Source organism: Eulemur rufifrons, chromosome 18 (genome assembly GCF_041146395.1).
Source record: "Eulemur rufifrons isolate Redbay chromosome 18, OSU_ERuf_1, whole genome shotgun sequence".
In the NCBI taxonomy this organism is placed as follows: domain Eukaryota; kingdom Metazoa; phylum Chordata; class Mammalia; order Primates; family Lemuridae; genus Eulemur; species Eulemur rufifrons.
Window position 1 is genome coordinate 21,373,162 of NC_091000.1, and position 21,157 is coordinate 21,394,318.

The following is a 21,157-nucleotide window of genomic DNA, read 5'->3' on the forward strand; positions in this document are numbered from 1 at the left end:
TGTGGATGCAGTGTTTGTATATATTTTCTCTCATTCTATAGGTTGTTTCTTCACTCTATTGATTATTTCTTTTGCTGTGCAGAAGTCTTTAGTTTAAGTTCCATTTGTTTATTTTGTTGTTGTTATTGCAGTTGCTTTTGAGGTCTTAGTCATGAATTCTTTGTCTTGGCCACTGTCCAGAAGAGTTTTTCCGAGGTTTTCTTCTAGAATTTTTATAGTTTCAGGTCTTACATTTAAGTCTTTAATCCATCCTGAGTTAATTTTTGTATATGGTGAGAGATAGGGGTCCAGTTTCATTCTTCCGCATGTGACTATCCAATTTTCCCAGCACTATTTGTTGAATAGGGTGTCCTTTCCCTACTGTATGTTTTTGTCATTTTCGTCAAAGATCACTTGGCTGTAGGTATGTTCTTTTATTTCTGGGTCCTCCATTCTGTTTCATTGATCTTTGTGTCTATGTTTATACCAATACCAAAGCATAGTTATTTTAAAGACCAACCCTGTGTCTATAGATTATTATTTCTAATGATTTTTTAAAACACTTACTATGCTGTCTTCAGTCTTCCTTTCACTAGTTCTTTTTATGCCAGATATGAGCTAGATATTATATGTTAAAAAGTATAGTGACACTCTGAGGCCTAGCAATGAAGTTATCATCCTCTAAAACAATCTTCCTTTTCTTTTTCCAGGTGGTTAGGGGCATTATCAATGCCAAATCACCTTATGCCAATATAAAAGAGAGATAATTCAGAGTTGTGTCTTTTTAGGACTGGTCTACTTTTCAGCTTACTCTCACTCCTAGGCTATCCCAATTCAATGCCTGAAGGTTTGTGAGATGCCAATCTGTTAACTCTGATGGGCTCTGACATTCAACTTTTATCTTTCTAGTCCTGTGAATTTGTTTCAAGCTCTGCTCAGTTTTTAAACCTCTCTCCATTTCTTGTGGGATGGTGAGATGTACATGTACCCAGATGCAGGCTTATATCCCTGGATTTCTTTCTTTTTCTTGGTCTTTGCCTTATAATTTTTCATGGACTCACCAATTTCATCCCTTGAAACTCTTGCAGTTGTGCATGATATTAAGCGAAAAAGTAAGTCCCACAACACTAGATGATACCATTTTTAAGTAGTTTTAAAAAATGCAAAACTAAACAATATATTGTTTGGAGATACACATATCTATAAAAACTTTTTAAAGGGAATGATAAACACAAAATTCAAGATAGTGTTTACATCTGGCAGAAAGAAGGAGGAGGATGGGAAAATACAGACAGATGTACCAGCACTGGTAACATTTCAGTTCTTAAGCTGGGTTGTGGGCTGATAAGTTTTCATTTTATTAATATATTTCCTAACATATATATAAAAAATACACTATAGTATTGATTGCTAATATTTATAAGGTGCTTATTATGTACCCTATTCCAAACACTTACTTTATCCCTTAACAGCCCTATGAAATAGGTTTTGCTTATTTGCTCCAATTTATAGATGGGGAACCTAAAGCAGAAAAAGTTTAAGTATTATAACTTGTCCAGGGTCACGCAGCTAATAAGTAATGGAGCCAGAAGTCAAACAGAAATTAGGCTCCAGACGCCATACTCTTAACCATTACACTATAGTTATAAATATCAAATAACAAAAACAAAAGTTATCTAAGACAATAATAAAGGAGCCAATAGCTAATTGATACCTTTCATTTTCCTTGATGACATTTTCAAGTTGTAGTTTCATCTCACCCATCTGTTTCTGAAAGAATAAAAATATGGTATGGCAATACATTCTCCAGAAAATCAGATCTTTATTAAGTAGTCTATTCATAGGTAGGCAATCAGATTCTGACACTCTTCTACGGATAAGAAAAACTTATTCTTTACTTCTAGCAAGGAATATTAAATAGGGATAGTTTAATAATATACAGAACATAATACAACATTCATTTTGAATAGAATATAAATGATATTTTATATAACAGTGAGAAATATTTATAAATACATTAATAATTCCTATGATTTGCAGCTGTGAAAAACAGATGAAAGATATTCTTCAGTATGTCACTATAACAAATACCAGATAATTCCTATATCTTGAATGTATATCTTCATTAATTCACTTCAGTTTAGGTGAGACTGATATTAAGTGTGTATATTTTTCTAGTATTTCAAAAGATGAAACATTGATGGTGAAAAAGAAAATAGAGGTCTTTTTAGCAATCATTTATTCAGTTTCCAATTTACCACCTTCATTAACTCTCTAAACTCTCTGTACTATACAAGGCTGCTATGGTAAACATACATGGTCACTAACATACACTTAGTAGGAAAGATGATTAAAAATATCACTAGCTAAAATACAATGAAGAGTAAAATGCATACTATAAAATGAATGAGATGAAGGTATGGTTAATTATCTTTGAGGGAACAAAAGGATTGTTAGGATTTCAAAAGGAAAGGAAAAGCATTTCAAGTAGGGAGAAATATGAGTAAAAGCACAAAGGCAAAAAATAAGTAGTCAGCTGTCAGTAAGAGTGATTGGACAAGTGGAGAACAGAAAAAAGGCCATGTAAAAATCACACTTAAAACAAAACTGTAATCAACTCCTGATACGTCCATTAGTCTTGATTGTGCACCCTAGGCTAAAGGAGAGGAGCCAAGCCTGCAGTAAACCTTGGCAAGGAAAAGGTGGAACAGGCAGTTCTCCAAGCTTTTCTCTCTCCCTTTCAACCAGAGAAGCTCAAGGCAGCTTGGTCTCAGAAATCAGTAATATTAGTCAATTCTATCTACAAAGTTGGCTTGAAAGGCGAACTTTTCAAGGTCCCTGCTATGCTTGAATCACAATTAAACCAAAATGAATTAATTCACTACTAGATAATTAAACAGTGAATCATGCATGGAGTGATACAGTGAGAGTGAAAATTGGAGAGGCATGTGCAAGGTCTTGAATGACATGCTTACAGGTTTAGATTTTATTGTAGCAATTGTCCCAACTTTATAATTTTTAAATAAATTGATCTTCAAGAGTTGTAAAACTATCCGTGTATCTTCAAAAGTATTTATTAACATTAATTTTAAATAATTATGTAGGATATATATTCATTAGTTAAGATTAAAGATAGATCATAATAATCACATAAAAATTCTTTACTATAAAATAATATTTTAAAATATTTAATATTTGGAAGGAAATAAAATCTACAGAGTACTTATCACATCATCAAATTTTTCCATACTATTTACATTTTCTTTTTTTTTTTTTTTTGAGACAGAGTCTCACTCTGTTCCCCAGGCTAGAGTGCCATGGTGTCAGCCTAGCTCACAGCAATCTCAAACTCCTGGACTCAAGCAATCCTCTTGCCTCAGCCTCCCGAGTAGCTGGAACTACAGTCATGTGCCACTATGCCCGGTTAATTTTTCTATACGTATTTTTAGCTGTCCACATAATTTCTTTCTATTTTTAGTAGAGACGGGGTCTCGCTCTTGCTCAGGCTGGTCTCGAACTCCTGAGCTCAAACAATCCACCCGCCTCAGCCTCCCAGAGTGCTAGGATTACAGGCATGAGCCACCGTGCCAGGCCTATTTACATTTTCTTTTAGAAGAATGGGCTCTAGCTCCATCCAGGGTAATACAAGAGGTATTAATTCACCATTGCTTTTTATGGCTAAGTAGTACTCCATGGTATACATATACCACATTTTATTAATCCACTCATGTATTGACGGGCATTTGGATTGTTTCCACATCTTTGAAATTGTGAATTGTGCTGCTATAAACATTTGAGTGCAGATGTCTTTTATTGTAGAGTGACTTTTTTTCATTTGGATAGATAGCCAGTAGTGGGACTGCTGGATCAAGTGGTAGTTCTACTTTTAGTTCTTTGAGGTATCTCCATATTACTTTCCATAGAGGTTGTACTAGTTTGCCGTCCACCAGCAGTGTATGAGTGTTCCTATCTCTCCACAATCACACCAACATTTATTGTTTTGGAACTTTTTAATAAAGGCCATTCTCATTGGAGATAAGAGATATCTCATCATGGTTTTGATTTGCATTTCCCTGATGATTAGAGATGTTGAGGAATTTTTTATATGTTTGTTGGCCATTAGTCTGTCTTCTTTTGAAAAGTTTCTATTCATGTCCTTTGCCCACTTTTTAATGGGGTTGTTTGATTTTTTCTTGTTGGTTTTCCTAAGTTCTATATTGATTCTAGTTATTAGACCTTTATCAGATGTGTAGTATGCAAATATTTTCTCCCATTCTGTAGGTTGTCTATTCGCTCTAATGCTAGTTTCCTTGGCTGTGCAGAAGCTTTGTAATTTGATGAGGTCCCATTTATTTATTTTTGTTGCTTCTGTGATTGCATTGAGGGTCTTCCTCATAAATTCTTTGCCTAGGTCAAGGTCTGTAAGAGTTTTTCCAACATTTTCTTCTAGAATTCTTATGGTTTCATGTCTTAGATCTAAGTCTGTTATCCATTTTGAGTTGACTTTTGTGACAGGTGAGAGCTGTAGATCTTGTGTAAGTGTTCTACATGTGGCTATCCAATTTTGCCGGCACCATTTATTGAATAGGGATTCTTTTCCCCAGTGTATATTTTTGTCTGCTTTGTCAAACATCAGATGACAATGTGAGGATGGTTCTCAGTCCTGTTCCATTGGTCTATGTCTCTGTTCTTGTGCAGAGTACCATGCTGTTTTGGTTACTACAACCTTGTAGTAAAGCTTGAAGTCTGGTAGATTGATGCCTCCCAAATTTGTTCTTTTTGTTTAAGATTGCTTTGGTTATACAAGGTCTTCTCAGGTTCCATTTCAAGCATAGAATCACTTTTTTCAGATCTGCAAAAAATGATGTTGGTATTTTAATAGGGATTGCACTGATTCTGTAGATCACTTCAGGTAGGACAAACTTTTTAACAATATTGATTCTGCCGATCCATGAGTGTGGTAGGATTTTCTATCTGTTTACATCTTCTGCAATTTCTTTTCTCAGTGTTTCATAGTTCTCCCTATATAGGTCTCTCACCTCCTTAAATATATTCCTAAATATTTAATTTCCTTTGATGCTATTGGGAAAGCTGTTGCATCTTTGATTTGATTCTCGGCTTGACTGTTATTGGTGCATATGAAAACTACTGATTTGCATGCATTGATTTTGTATCCTGAGACTTGCTGAACTCATGTATCAATTCCAGGAGTCTCTTGGTTGAATCTTTGGGGTTTTCTACATTTAATATCATATTGTCAGCAAAAAGTGAAAGTTTGGTCTCTTCTGCCCCCATTTTGGATACCCTTGATTCCCCACTCTTGTCTGATTGCTCTGTCAAGGACTTCCAGCACTATGTTGAATAGAAGTAGAGATAGTGGGCAACCTTGTTAGGTTCCAGTTCTAAGCAGGAATGCTTTCAATTTTTCCCCATTCAGTATGATGCTGGCTGTGGGTTTATTGCATTTGGCTTTCATAATTTTGAGGTATGACCCATCTGTGCCTATTTTGTTAAGAGAGTTCTTATTATAAAAGGGTACTGCTTTTTCTGTGTCTATTGAGAGGATCATATGGTCTTTGTTCTTGCTTTTATTTATATGGTGAATTACATTTATATATTTGTGTATGTTGAACCAACCTTGCATCTCTGGCTTGAAGCCCATCTGGTCATGGTGAAATTTTTTTTTGATGTGCGGGTGAATAATTTTGATGTGCGGTACAATAATTCAGTTTGCTAAGATTTTATTGAGAATTTTTGCATCTTTGTTCACAATGAATATCAGTCTGTAGTGTTTTTTGTTATGCTTTATCCAGGCTTTCATATCAAAGTGATATTGGCTTCAAAGAATCAGTTGGGTAGGATTCCATCCTTCTCAATATTGTAGAATAATTTCTGCAGTATAGGTACCAGTTTGTCTTTGCAGGTTTAGTAAAATTCAGGTATGAACCCATCTGGTCTGGGACTTTTTTTATTGGAAGATTTTTTATTGGTGCTTCAATTTCAGTGCTTGATATTGGTCTGTTCAGGAATTGTATTTCTTCCTGATTTACCCTAGGGAGGTTGTGTGTTTCTAAGAATTTGTCCATTTCCCTCCATGTTTTCAAGTTTTGGGGCATAGAGATTTTTATAGTATTCAAAGATTATCTTTTATTTCTATGATATTAGTTAAGACCTCTCTTTTTTCATTTCTAATTGAACTTATTAGCGTCCTTTCCTTTCTACTTCTGGTCAATCGAAGAAAAGGGCTGTCGAAGAAGAGGGCTGTTTATCTTTTCAAAGAACAAACTTTTTGCTTTATTAATATTCTGTATAGTTCTTTTGTTCTTGAGTTCATTTAGTTCTACTCTGATCTTGCTTGTTTCTTTTCTTCTGCTTCCTCTTCCTTTTCCAGTTCCTTGAGACAGTGCATTAAGTTTGTTGATTTGTGGTCTTTCTGTCTTTTGGATGCAGGCATTTAAGACTATGAGTTTTCCTTTTAGGAAGGCTTCTGCTCTATCTCACAGATTTTGATAACTTGTGTTCCTGTTATTTAGTTTGAAGAATCTTTTGATTTCCATCTGGACCTCCTCCTTGACCAGTCATTCAGCAATAATTGTTTAATTTCCAAGTCTTTGTGTAGAGGTGAGTATTTCTGTTGGAATTGATCTCTAACTTTATTCCACTGTGGTCTGAGAAGATGCATGGTATAATTTCTATGTTTTTAAATTTGTTGAGATCTGTTTTGTGGCCTAGGATGTGACCAATTTTAGAAAAAGTTCCATGAGCTGATGAATAATATATATATTCAGTGTTGTTTGAGAAGAATGTTCCTCAAATGTCCATTAGGCCCATTTGTTCTAGAGTTCTGTTTAAGTCCATGGTTTCCATAAGCCCTGGCAATTAATCATTCATCAAATATTCAAGGGCCTATTATGTGTTACACTATAAAGCATACAGTAGAATCTCTTCATGTACATGCGTGAAAAAAAGAAAAAGTAGGAGAAAAAGTGCTAAGTATCTGCCATGTGCCCACAGCCCCATAATAAAGAAATCAGTCTCAAGGGGGTTGTTTTTATATAAAGTCATTATACTTTCTTCCATGGCATTAAATTAAGTCAACTCTGCCACCCTTGGCACAACTGAATTGATCCAGGGATTGGTATCTGAGCCAAATACAATCATGGATATATTCAAGCTCCAACAAAGAGAGGTCACAGTCTCTTGGTGGGCTTAGCTTGACACATACACGTTCTTTTAAAGAAATGCTTCTATTGTATTGTTATTCCAGTATCAGAAAGGTCAAAATTTGAGGGGAAATGTTAAAGACGTTTTCAGATCAAAGAAACACATTAAAAATATTAAGCATACTCTAAAAATATAGATTACTAAAACTCAGATTGCACTCTGAACAATTCTGTGGTATTATTTTAGTTCTCCATGAGCCTGCTACACACCCTAGTCTAATAAACCCTGGGACCCAAAGTGATAATCCGTCTGTATAGACACCTTCCTCAGTTTCTTTATTCCCTTCACTCCTAAAACAAACTCTCGTTACTATAAGGATTTTGGGAAAAAAGCTGCTACAGCTTAAGCCTATATTGAAAGTGGATCAACAGCATCTAAAAGACATAAGACAAAAGCATCTGATAGATGTAATATTTGAAATTGGGAAAAAAAAATCCATTCTTCAAATAATGGGATATGCAGGTAGAAAAAGTTCAAAAAGGATGTGAGATGGTTTTGGGTTAAAAAAAAATGATGTAAGCCAACAATAATGAGATTAAGAGATTCCTCTAAGCATCTAAGAGATATCTCATGCCAAATAGCAAGAGTAAAGAAATAATAGATTAAAAGACAAAAACGAAGCTGATCTTTAAACACAAACGTGGGCTCATAAACACACTGACAGAGAACCAAAAACTGATTAGTTACATCTAAATATTTTCTTATCAATTTTTTTAAAAAATAGAGTGTATTTTACTTTATGTTTTCATAATAAAATATTACAAAAAGCTTCATGACTATGATTTCATACCTGATAATATTTCAGCTGTCCATTTAGCACTTCTAGATGTTTTTCATACTCAGTAATGAGAGGAGCTAAACAGCTAAAGAAAAAAATAGAGTTAAAAATATAGCATATTCTGTTCCATCTAGTATAATAAATATATAACAAGTAAAATAAACTATACATCAAAAATTTTATGTTTACTTTACTCATAGGACTCAATATTTTGCTTTTTTTCCTAAACCAGGGTTTTTAAATCTTTATACAATTAATATTTTAGGCTGAAAAATTATTTGTGTGCAGTGGCCAGCCAGTGCACTGTAGGATGTTTAACAACATCCCTGGCCTCTATCCATTAGGTATCAGCTGCAGATTCACCCTCCACAGTTGTGACAAGCAAAAATTTTTCAAGACATTGCCATGCATCTCCTGGAGGAACAGAGGCAAAATTATTTCTGGCTGAGAATCACTTTTATAGACTCTGTAATACTTTTTCTTGTCAATTCAGTAACAGATCATTTAAACCTAATTATAGCAGACCATAAAATAAACATTCTTAATACTAAAAAAATTATTTTAATGATAATTCAATATAATTAAGAAAAAATAATTTTCTGGTAGTATTTTACCTTTGGGCAGCTACTGAGTTTCCTAATATGTCATCTCCATCTCCTTTGAAGACAGCTTTCTATGACAGAAAATGTGCATCTTAAAATGTTTTCTTACATCATTCTAGCCAAAATTGACAGTGGTTTAAAATTAAATACAATTAAAATTTTTATAACCTTAGAAAATCTATTGGAGTAATTCAAAAAGAGAGAAACAGAAAAAAAATCATCTTAACTGATATTCAAATGCATTTGATAAATTTAATAGCCATACATAATAAAAACTCTTACAAATTAAAAATTCAAGGACTTTTCTTATTTGATAAAAATATCTACCAGAAACCTACGTTAAATACCATTCTTCCTGGGGAAATAGCAGAAGCACTGCATTTAATTCAGTAATAATACAGGGCTGCTCACTATCACTGCTGAAATTCAACAATGTACTAAAAGTTCTCAATACAATATGTCCTGGGGGTGATTTAAAGGTTGAAAAGCAAGATATAATGCTATTATTGTTTATAGACAGTTTAACTATTTACCTTGAAAACTCCATAAAATACACCAATTGTTAGGATTAGTAAGAGAGTAAGAAAATACACTAAAAGTCACCAGATAGAAGATCAACATTTAAAAAAATCAATAGCTTTTTCAAATACCAGCAATAATCAGAAAGTGTAATAGGAAAAAAAATCCTTTTTACTGCTGTAACAAAAGGTAAACAAAAAAATGGTATAAGAACTTATTGAGAAAATTAACTTTACTAAAGGAAATAGAAGATCTAAATAAACAGGGTACTATATCATATTCATATATGTGTGGAACAGTCAATATTTTGAATATGTCAATTCCTTAAAATTTACAACTTCAAAAAAATTCCAGTGGAATAATTTATGAAATTTGATCTTAAATAGACCCTAAAGTTCCTATGAATGAGTAGATATGCATAAAATAATGGTGAACTACCTATTGTATTATCCTGAATAGAGCTGGAGCCCATTTTTCTACATGAAGTATCACAAGAATGGAAAACAAACACCATATGTATTATTAAATTGGTATTAATTGATAAACACTGACGTGCACATATAGAAGTAACATTCATAGGGTGTTGGGCAGGTGGGAGGGAGTAGGAGGGGATGGGTAAATTCACATCTAATGGATGAGGTGCCCACTGACTGGGGGATGGGCACACTTGTAGCTCTGACTGGCTGGTGCAAAGGCAATTTATGTAACCAAAGTGTTTATACCCCCATAATCCTCTGATATTAAAAAAAAAAGAAAAAAAAAGAATAAATGCATCTAGTGGCCTATATAATTTTAGAAATTGATTTACTCTAGATTACTAAAAAACAGTTACTGTGTTTTTTAAAGGATTAGTTAAGAGAAGTAATATTTTAACTTTTGATAGTTCAAAAATTAGTTAAAAAGCTTCTTAAGGTAACTAAGCAGTTCAAACTTTAAAAATATTACTTCTCAAATTTCTCAGGAATTTTTATAAAATCAAAATATTATAACTACTAACATTATGGCCTGTAGTTGAAGATGAATAACATTTTACAAAACAGTAATTTATGTACTCATTAACCTTCTACCTAACAATTATATGAGTTTCCTAATTGTTACTCTTATCACATATCTCTCCATTTTAATTTACCTTGTAGATCTTATTTTGCCTGTCCTAATCACTATGATATTCCCAGAGTTTAACACAAAGCCTCACTACTAACAGATGCACAAGAAATTAGTGATAAATAAGTAAACTAATTTCTTTCAGATTATTCAGAAAGTCATTCTTTTAAAAAATATTTAGTAGTATTACAATACTTATCAAATTAAATCCAAACTCAACCATTAACCATTCATTGCTTTCTACAAACTATCCTTCCTAATATTATTTTCCATATTTTCTCATATATGTATGTTAAACACATTATATAAACTAAAATACATTTTATTCCCTAAACACAACTCTCACTTTCTCACCTCCTTTGGCTTTTCATCATGCCGATGGGTCCATGAGAAATGCTCCCCACCACCTTCTCTTTTGGCCCCCAATCAAGCTCTTTTGAAATCTTACCTACTCTTCCGAGTCCGTCAGATATGCTACATCCTTAAGAAACTTTTCCCGATCTATTTGTCACCCTTAATACACATATTTGGTTTTAATGTTAAGATAGAAGGAATGTGCCTTTTACCTAGTTATATGATATCTGTTGCATCCTTAAAGCTATTTTTATTAGCTTTAAGTTTGTATGATATGGTCATTTTACTTTATTCACTTTCTTATCACTGAAGCACCTGGCATAATTCCTTGAATAAAGGTAGTGATCAATAATATTAGTTAAGCTGAGTTCTGTGATAATACTGCTCAAAAACTATTTTCTAATAACAATTGCTAAGGAAATACAAACCTAAAAATAAATGATCCAATAATTCAAAGTAATAAAAATTGTAAAATTCTGAGAATAAATATAATAAATCAAGACATAGATAAAAAAGTCTTTGAAGGAATAAAAATGCAGATTTAGCAATTCCTTCCCACTTGCTTAGGGAAACTTTTAGAAGACTCCTTACATAATAACTCAAAATGTAGTTGAAAAAAATCACGTTGGGAGAACAAGACTGAAATTGACTATAAGCATTTATAAAAATCCTTTTTATTTTCTCTAAAGCAAAATTTAAACAAACAATACTAAATAAAAGAAACATTTATAGAATTTTACAAATCTTGAATCTTAAGTGATACTGCATAATTATTTGATTATTTGTCTTTGATTTGCATATGACTTCCTGAGATGATAGTGATAGTGTATAACAGAAAAAATGTCAATGCTATTGGATTGTAGTTAGGTAAGCTAATTCTCTAGCCACCTTTCTCCCTCTAACTAACAAAATTATACACTCGCTAAATATTCTAATTACAATTCTAAATGTTTAATTTTGGCTCTGATGCTAATCAGTATTGGCTATCAAATATGTAAATTACTCTTCTATCCTTTGGAAGGAAATAGGTATAGGCTGACTAGCATTTTGCAAAGATGTTCTTATACATTTTAGAGTGTTGCAGCAGATCCTTTAATTGATATTGTGAGGAGATTGGTTTTCATCATTTATCAATAAAGGTTGATGTACAGCTTAAGAAATTAACTCTAATCTCTTACAATTAGACTCTTTTATAAAGTGCTAAATCATCAATTTCCTAAAATTATGGGATGATGCAAAATCATTTCTTCAAGGTTTTACCTGGGTAATTTATTACATTAAAGTCTATAACTATATTGACCAATACAACAGCCACAAGTATATGTGACTATTTAAATCCAAATTTCATTCATTTAAAATGAAAATTAAATAAGAATTTAATTTTCTCAGTTGTACTAGTCTAATTTCAAGTACTCATAAGGCCCTTGTGGCTAGAGGCTACAATAATGGGCAGTGTGGAATATAGAACATTTCTATCATCAGAGAAAGATCAACTAGCCAGTGATGGTCTGTCTACAAAGCTGGTAATTTGATTCAACTCAAAGAGTACAGGCGAATTGTTATATTTTATTTATTGAGTTTTAAATTTGTTAACTCAGGAGCAAGAAAATGTAATTTTCAAATAACTATTATTTGATTACTGTTGGGACCAATTAGTATACATTACACAAGACATGCCAAATTCTTTCCCGCCTTAGGGCCTTTGCTTGGTCCATTCTTTGGCTCTTTCTCCACTTTCTCTCCCAGTTTGAATGTCACTGCCTTAGAAATGCCTTCTCTGACCTTTCTACCAAAAATAAGTCTCTGTCACCACCACCAACACCACCACAACTACATACGTATTAATTTCTGTCTGAGCAGCCTGCTTATTTCCTTTGTAGGATATTATAATTTTAATTACTTAATTAATTAATTCATATTTCTTCCACTGAAGGAGGATCCTTTGTCTTATTCATAGCTCTATCCCCAGAGCTTACATAGCACGGGAATGAACTCAAAATTAATAGAATGAATAAATTGATGTTTGTTGAATAAATGAATACATTTCACTTCCACTGTCTTTTCCCTCCAGAACCAACTCATACCTCTTTGGGCACTATGCTTTTATATTTATTCCTTTTTTTTTTTTTTTTTTTTTTTTTTTTTTTTTTTGAGACAGAGTCTCACTCTGTTGCCCAGGCTAGAGTGAGTGCCGTGGCGTCAGCCTAGCTCACAGCAACCTCAAACTCCTGGGCTCAAGCGATCCTCCTGTCTCAGCCTCCCGAGTAGCTGGGACTACAGGCATGCACCACCATGCCCGGCTAATTTTTTCTATATATATTTTTTAGCTGTCCATATAATTTCTTTCTATTTTTAGTAGAGATGGGGTCTCGCTCTTGCTCAGGCTGGTCTCGAACTCCTAAGCTCAAACGATCCGCCCACCTCGGCCTCCCAGAGTGCTAGGATTACAGGCGTGAGCCACCGCGCCCGGCCTATTTATTCCTTTTTATCACAGCTTACATATCTCCTTTTCTCCCTGTAGACTATTTATCTCTTAATTTGTTTTAAAATGTTAATTTTGGGTACAAAGGTAATGAGTAGAAAGAGAATTCCCAAGCCAGAAGAGGAAAATATTTTGGGGAAAGCTTTAGGAGAAAATAAACTTATTTTTAATATTCCATCCTGTCCCTTTAGCAACTACCAAGAGAATCAAAGCACTAACTTTACCCTTCAGTACACACACTTACTGGTGTTGCAGAGATTACAAAGAAGATTCAATTAGCCTAAGTATGAGAAAAAGCAAGTGTTCAAAAAAAAAACGTAGAAAGAAATATTTGAGAAGAGAGGGACATTTTCTACTCACCTTATTGAATGAAATCTTTTTCTTATCTTTAAATATTTGTCATCCAGTGCCTACTACTACACTCTCAGAGAGCAATGCCACTTGAAATGAAATAATTTTTACTTATATAGAAAACACAAAAATAAAGGAAGACAACTTAATTTAACAATAATCCTGAAGGGATCGTTCAAGAAACCAGTTGTTACTTAAAATAACTTTAGAAAGTGCCATATAATCATAATGAAGGGAATGGATTTTTAAAGTGATTGAATTAAGAAAGTATAATGAGCCAAATATTTAATGTATTAAATATATAAGCTAATCAATACATTGGAAAACTCCAACTTTCAGTTTTTGTCTAAAAACTTTATGTATGATATAGTTGGTTAACATAAAGGTAACATGCATTCCCATAAGAATAATATTCTTCAAAATGATTATTCTAAGGCAATTCAAAAAATTTACTTTGATCTCAAACAATCCTAAATGATCATTATGTAGTAATAGCACTAAAAAATTCAATCATAACATATAACATGTTTGATACAGAAAATCATGTTTGAAGTTCTGACTTAAAATATAAGGAATAAATATCAAACTTCTGTAGCTTTGTTTTTCCAATATTATAAAAATGCCTAGAAAAATTATGTCCATTTAACACAAGTCCTGGAAATTTTATGGTACTGGTATAAGGAGAGAGGGGGGCATTTCTTTAGGACTTTACCTTAAAAAATAAAATTGAAAATATGAACTACTTGTATTTCCCATGTTGATTATGACTTTTCACATCTCCAAGACTTCCACTATATTTGACACATACAGTTCAAATCATGTTGGAAGTTAAGTGTGCAGGAGGGAGGGAAGGAGAGGAAGGACCTAGTTGTTTCATCCATTCAGCAAATATTTATCAAGCACCTGCTGACAAGAACTCTTCTAGTCACCTGGGAAACATGGCTGAACAAAAAGGACAAATAGAAATTTATGAAGGATTTCTGCTGCTAGTAGTAACAGCTAAGTTACCATAACAAGAGATCTGAGCCAGTGCTCCTAGGTCCCACATACCTCTTTTTTTTTTTTTAATTTTTTTATTCTTATTTTGGCATATTGTGGGGGTACAAAAGTTTAGATTATGTATATTACCCTTGTCCCCCTACCCCCAAGTCAGAGTTTCAAACATATCCATCCCCTAGACAGTGCGTACTGCACTCATTATGTATGTATACACCCATCCCCTCCCCGCTACATCTGCCCGACATTCGATCAATGTTATTCCTAAATGTGCTCTTAGGTGATGATCAGTGAAACCAATTTGATGGTGAGTACATGTGGTGCTTATTTTTCCATTCTTGGGATACTTCACTTAATAGAATGGGTTCCAACTCTTTCCAGGAAAATACAAGAGGTGCTATATCACCATTGTTTCTTATAGCTGAGTAGTACTCCATGGTATACATATACCACATTTTATTAATCCACTCATGTATTGATGGGCACTTGGGTTGTTTCCACATCTTCACAATTCCACATACCTCTTGATAATGGTTTCCTCCTACTTCTTCCTTTATCATAAAACAGAAAACAAAACAAAACAAAAAATTCTCCTAAAATTTTTTTCAGAAATGAGAATAATGTCTCTGGGGTAAAGAATCCCCAAGGGATTCACTGCATATAACCAAGAATATGGGCATTACTGCTAGAAAGCAGATTTATCTTTCTCTCATGCTCTCAAATCACCTCCCTTCCTCACTATTGCAAACCATGCAGTAAAAAGCAAGACCCACAGGGATGTGAGTCTTGAAACAGCAACGTGTTCTTGAAAATATGGAGAACTGCAGAGGAATCTTAGGCAGTAACAATACACTACCACTAAAAATAAGAGATAGGAATCAAGATTTAATTGTATGATCTACAAGAATAGTATACATAAGAGGAGAATGTGTACCTTCAGAGATTTAAAGGAGTTATAAATTCTCCAAAGAGTATTAAGTAAGGGAAGATTTGTCCCTGCTTGATCTGCTACTCTACGACTTTAATTAATATAATCACAATGTATAATGCAGGTACATCTGCAGGGCTGACTAGAGTCATTGATGTGCTATCTGATAAAACTATCTTTCATAATCAAGTTACCTGTAGCTTTCCATGGATAAGCTGCAATATCATGCCCAGAGGTCTTCTGGGCTTTAAATTCTATCTTTTTCTGAATCCTTCTTTTAGGCCTATGCTATAAGACATTAAGTGGTAGCAAGAAAACTAAGAATCTGAGCAAAACTTAGAGGCTGTTGTATTAAGAAAGATTTTCTATCACTTAAATGATTATAGCTCTTAACTAAATGTGCATAAAAATAATATAAGAAAAATAATATCATGGCGATCATGGTGAATAGTAGATAGACAGCCTTAAGACACTCTGGACTCTGACTCTGGTCTTTGGAAATGAAAACACAAAGAAGTAAGCTAAATATGGAGTATACACTAAAGAAAATATCTATAAGGATAAGTATACTCAAGCCAACCAAATAAATTATTCATTCTGAATAACTTAAAAACAATTCTTTCATTTTTAATACCTTAAAAACAATTTTAGTTCTAATTATAAGATTCGTTTATACAAAAGCAAAACATTCCTTATTGCTTCTTTAAAGAGTCATCATTATCTAGGAGTCATTATTTTTCTTTTAATATTCTGTAATGCAGGGTCTAATAATAAGTATTCCTTTTTGGTTAAAAATTTTTTTGGAACACATTATTTAAATAAATAATCATGACAACCAAGGAAAGAGATATTAAAAACAATATCATATATTATTTACTATCTGCATTAGTCTATGCTTCTGTCACAATTTATGAGAATTCAGAGTGTTAAAACATACAACTAGGGTAATTTGGGAAAAAATTTTAGGATGTTTCAAAACTTAAATGAATTCTCATTTTAGAACTCAGACAATTTAACATCACATATAATATATAAACTCCAACTCTGGGGGAAAAAGGCAATTTTTATGGACAAAGAATTTATTTTCTTTAAGCAAAAACAAGCTTTTCCTTTGTAACAATCAAAGTTGTAACCAAAATTTCAAAGTGCTGTAATTTCACATGAGAATAATTCTAAGTAGAATTTATAATTTACATACCTGTACAACTGAATATTTGAGAAAATTTTCACTTTCATACCACCTGAGAGCTTCATATAATTTTCGATCTGAAACAAAGAAAAAACCAATTGGGTAATTTGGTAATGTTCAATTCTTAAACACCAGAAATATAGTAGTTATGATTTGATGTACTCAATATAAAATGGCTAGTGTCTATTGCTTCTCAAAATAAGGTAAATCATCAATTTCAACAGAACATTTTAGAACTTAAAAATAGGCCATTTAGTACACCTAAGCCAACTAACTATTGCCAATAGGGAGAAAACAGCTGCAAAGAACTAACTTTTCTGATTTCATAAACTTGAATTCTCAGTCTTTCTTGGCTTGCTCTTCAAGTTAGCAAAAGTAAAAAAATATTCTCGATATTTTTTCATTCCTGCTACTAGAATTGAAAAGAGTTGGGAAGATAAGCTGTAGCCATATTCTTTAGAACTCTTAAAATTAGTTGAAACTGTTCCAGGACAAACTTCATTGAGGAAAAATTACAGGACAAAGAATCCAAATTAAACAGGAGTGGGCAAGAGACAACGGAGAAGGTCCAGAATAAAGCCAAGAGCTCTCAGTAAATACAAAGCCATATTTTAATTCACATTAAGAAAAGAAACATACATAGGACATAGTACCCAACAAATGCGCAATCACACATTCTTTTCAAGATCAAATGGAACATTTAAAATGGATTATTTGCTGGCAATACAGCAAGTCTCAACAACTTTTCAAAGGACTGGAGCCAAAGAATATGTTACCTGACAATGATACAATCAAGAACCAAAATATAAAGATAAAATCTTCTATGTTTGGAAATTAAGAAATCACTTTTAAATAACCCATGGGTCTCAGGAGGAATTAGAAAATAAATTTGAAAGTATTTTGAACTGAATGATGGTAAAAATGTGATACCTCAAAACTTGCTTAAAAAGAAACCTATACCTTTAATTGCATATACTAGAAAAAAAAAAGGCTGAAGTTATAAATCCATTCCAAAAAGTTAGAAAAAGAACAGCAAATTAAGCCCAAAGAAAGTCAAGTGAAGGAAATAAGAGATAAACCCAGAAAATTAAAAAATAGAAAATAAACTCACAGAAAAGGACCAAAAATATGATTGTCTCAAAAGTTATTTTAAAAAATCTGATGAAATTCAAGATACATTCATCAAAAAGCCTTAGCAAAGTAGGACTAGAAGGGAATTTTCTTATCATAATGGATGCCTACATAACACACAATAAACATCATACTTAAGGGTCAAAATGTTGAAAACTTTCCCTTGTAAATTCAGAATCACACAAGGATGAATTCCCATGACATTTACTCCACACTCTACTGGAGGTCTAAGTTAATACAATAAGACAAGTAAAAGAAATAAAAGGTATAAAGGTCGAAAAGAAAAAACTGTCCCTACTCATAGTTATGAATGTGTATGTGTTTAACCCAAATGAACACACACAAATTCTTAAAATCAAAAATTAAGTTTAGCAAGTTTGTTGGATACAACAACCCACAGCACCAGTGGGAGAAACTCAAGTCCCAGCTGGCTCCACCACTGGCGTACTAGAGTGGCCTGGGACAGTCAGGTCATGAGGACTCCAGTTCCTGGGCAATCTCTGGTGCTGCATTGGTCTCAGAGGCAGTGGACCTGGTTGTGTGTGACCCAATGCAACAGCAGCTGTGGTGGCCAAGGGAATGCTGGCATCACCTCTCCCCCAACTCCAGTTAATGCAGCTCTGGAAGAAACTCCTTCCACTTGGGAAAAGGAAAGGGAAGAGTACAGAGGACTTTGTCTTGCAACTTGGGTATCAGGTTCTAGCTGAGTCAAAGGCAAATAAAGCACCAGGCAGAATCCTGAAACCACCAGTTCTAGGCCTTTGCTCCTGAATAGCATTTCCAGACCTACCCTAGGCCAGAAGGGAATCCACTGTCCTGGTAAGACAGACCTAGTCACAGCAGGATCTACCACCTGCTGACTAAAGTGCCCTTGGGCCTTGAATAAGCATCAGCAGTAGCAGGAAGTACTTGCCACAGGTCTTGGGTGAGACCTAGTACTGTACTGGTCTGCAAGGCTTCAAATGTGACCCAGCACAGTGCCAGATGTGATGGCCATGGGAATGCTCCTGTCACTTCTCCCCCAACTCCAGGCAGCTGAGAGCAGAGACAGACTCCTGATTGGGGGAAAGAGAGGGAAGAGAGCTAGAGACTTTGCCAGGTAACCTAGGGAATTCTCCCTTATCTTACCCAAGCCCACCAAGGCAGTGTATCTGGGAGTAAGGAAGAGAAAGAATTGTACATTATGACCGAGTGGAATTTATCCCTGAAAGGCAAGGTGGATTTAACATTTGAAAATTAATCAATGTAATCCATCCTATTAACAAACTCAAAATGAAAAAAAAATCTGATAATATCAACAGATGCAGAAAAGCATTTGAAAAATCCAACATCCATTCTGATAAAAATTCTCAACAAACTTGGAATAGAAAAGAACATTCTCAACCTGATATGAACATCTATGAAAAACCTACATCTTGTATCATACTTTTTTTTTTTTTTTTTTGAGACAGAGTCTCACTCTGTTGCCCAGGCTAGAGTGAGTGCCGTGGCGTCAGCTTAGCTCACAGCAACCTCAAACTCCTGAGCTCAAGCGATCCTCCTGTCTCAGCCTCCCGAGTAGCTGGGACTACAGGCATGCACCACCATGCCCGGCTGATTTTTTCTATATATATTTTGAGCTGTCCATATAATTTCTTTCTATTTTTAGTAGAGATGGGGTCTCGCTCTTGCTCAGGCTGGTCTCGAACTCCTGAGCTCAAACGATCCGCCCACCTCGGCCTCCCAGAGTGCTAGGATTACAGGCGTGAGCCACCGCGCCCGGCCTTGTATCATACTTAATTGTGAAAGACAGATGCTTTCTTAAGATCAAGAACAAGACATGGATGTTTATTCTCACCACTTTGGTTCAATATTGTACTGGAGATTTTAACCAGCACAAAAATGAAAGTAAAAGAAATGAAAGACATCAAAAGTGGAAAGAAAGAAATTGTATTTATTTTCAGATGACGAGATTGTCCACATAGAAAATCTGACGGACTCTACAAAAAACCCACTAGAACTAATAAATGAGTTTGGCAAGGCTGCAGGACATAACATACAAAAACAAATGTATTTCTATATACAAGCAATGAAAAATCACACACCGAAAAGCTAAAGACTAACCATTTACAATACAAAAACTTTAATACATAGAGATAAAGCTGACAAAAGATGTGCAAAACCTATACATTAAAAACTATGAAACATTTCTGAGAGAAATTAAGAAGAAATATATCAATGGAGAATTGTACCTTTTCATTGGTCAGAGGATGCAACATCATTAAGATGTGAATTCTACATGAATTGATCAAGAGATTTATTTTAATACAAAACCTACCAAAAGCCCAGCATCTTTTTTCTTCAGTAGAAATTGACAAGCTGATTCTAAAATTCATATGGAAGCACAAAGGACTTAGGATAGCCAAACAACTATGAAAAAGAACAAGTTTAAAAGACTAACACTCTTTGATTTTAAGACTTATTATAAAGCTGCAATAATCAAGACAGTGGGGTATTGGTGTCCAGATTGACAAATAGAGCAATGTAACAGAATATGGTTCAGAAATTGATCTACACATATATAAACAATGGGTTTTTAACAAAGGAGCAAAGGTAATTCAATAGTTTTATTCAACTGAGCATACGTATACGGAAAAGTAAACATGGATGCTTACCTCATATCTAGCACAAAATTTAACTCTATGAACCATAGATCTAAATATAAAACCTAAAACTATAAAACTTCTAGAAGAAAAAGTAAAAGAAAATCTTTTCAGGTTTCAGTTAGGCAATGATATCTTAGATATGACACTAAAAGCACAATTTATAAAAAAACAAATTGAAGAACTGAAGTTCATCAGAATTAAAAACTTCTGTTCTGTGAAAAATACTGGTAAGAGAATGAAAAGAAAAAAATGAGTCCATCACCACTATCCATAATCCCCACTACAAGAATGAATTTTTTGTTCCTTAGATTGACACACAAGTGTCTCTTTGAACTGGTCTCTTTTATTTTATTTTATTTTATTTATTTATTTATTTATTTTGAGACAGAGTCTCACTCTGTTGCCCAGGCTAGAGTGAGTGCCGTGGCGTCAGCCTAGCTCACAGCAACCTCAAACTCCTGAGCTCAAGGGGTCCTCCTGTCTCAGCCTCCCGAGTAGCTGGGACTACAGGCATGCACCACCATGCCCGGCTAATTTTTTCCTATATATATATTTTTAGCTGTCCATATAATTTCTTTCTATTTTTAGTAGAGATGGGGTCTCGCTCTTGCTCAGGCTGGTCTCAAACTCCTGAGCTCAAGCTATCTGCCCACCTCAGCCTCCCATAGTGCTAGGATTATAGGCGTGAGCCACCGCGCCTGGCCCTGAACCGGTCTCTAAAAAACTATCTGATCTTCTTTCACAGATTGAGGTGGAAGAATGGTGTACTGTAAATATGCTAGAAGGTTACCCTACTAGAAACCTGCTGGGTGTGGAGTTGCCTGTGGTTAGCATGTGTAAAGCTGAAACAGTAATTATCAGAGGCAATGTCATAA

General features: G+C 34.1%; 1 protein-coding gene across 1 annotated transcript in view; it reads right to left on the reverse strand.

Annotated features, from left to right (window-relative positions):
- SCLT1 (sodium channel and clathrin linker 1) overlaps nucleotides 1-21,157 on the reverse strand; it is a 129,672-nt gene that overhangs the window by 106,417 nt on the left and 2,098 nt on the right. Inside the window, exons 2-5 of the mRNA XM_069493251.1 lie at nucleotides 16,516-16,583; nucleotides 8,596-8,654; nucleotides 7,994-8,066; nucleotides 1,694-1,749 (exon numbers count right to left, since the gene is read on the reverse strand). Of these exons, the coding sequence (XP_069349352.1) occupies nucleotides 1,694-1,749; nucleotides 7,994-8,066; nucleotides 8,596-8,654; nucleotides 16,516-16,583 (256 nt within the window). The remainder of the gene's footprint in view (nucleotides 1-1,693; nucleotides 1,750-7,993; nucleotides 8,067-8,595; nucleotides 8,655-16,515; nucleotides 16,584-21,157) is intronic.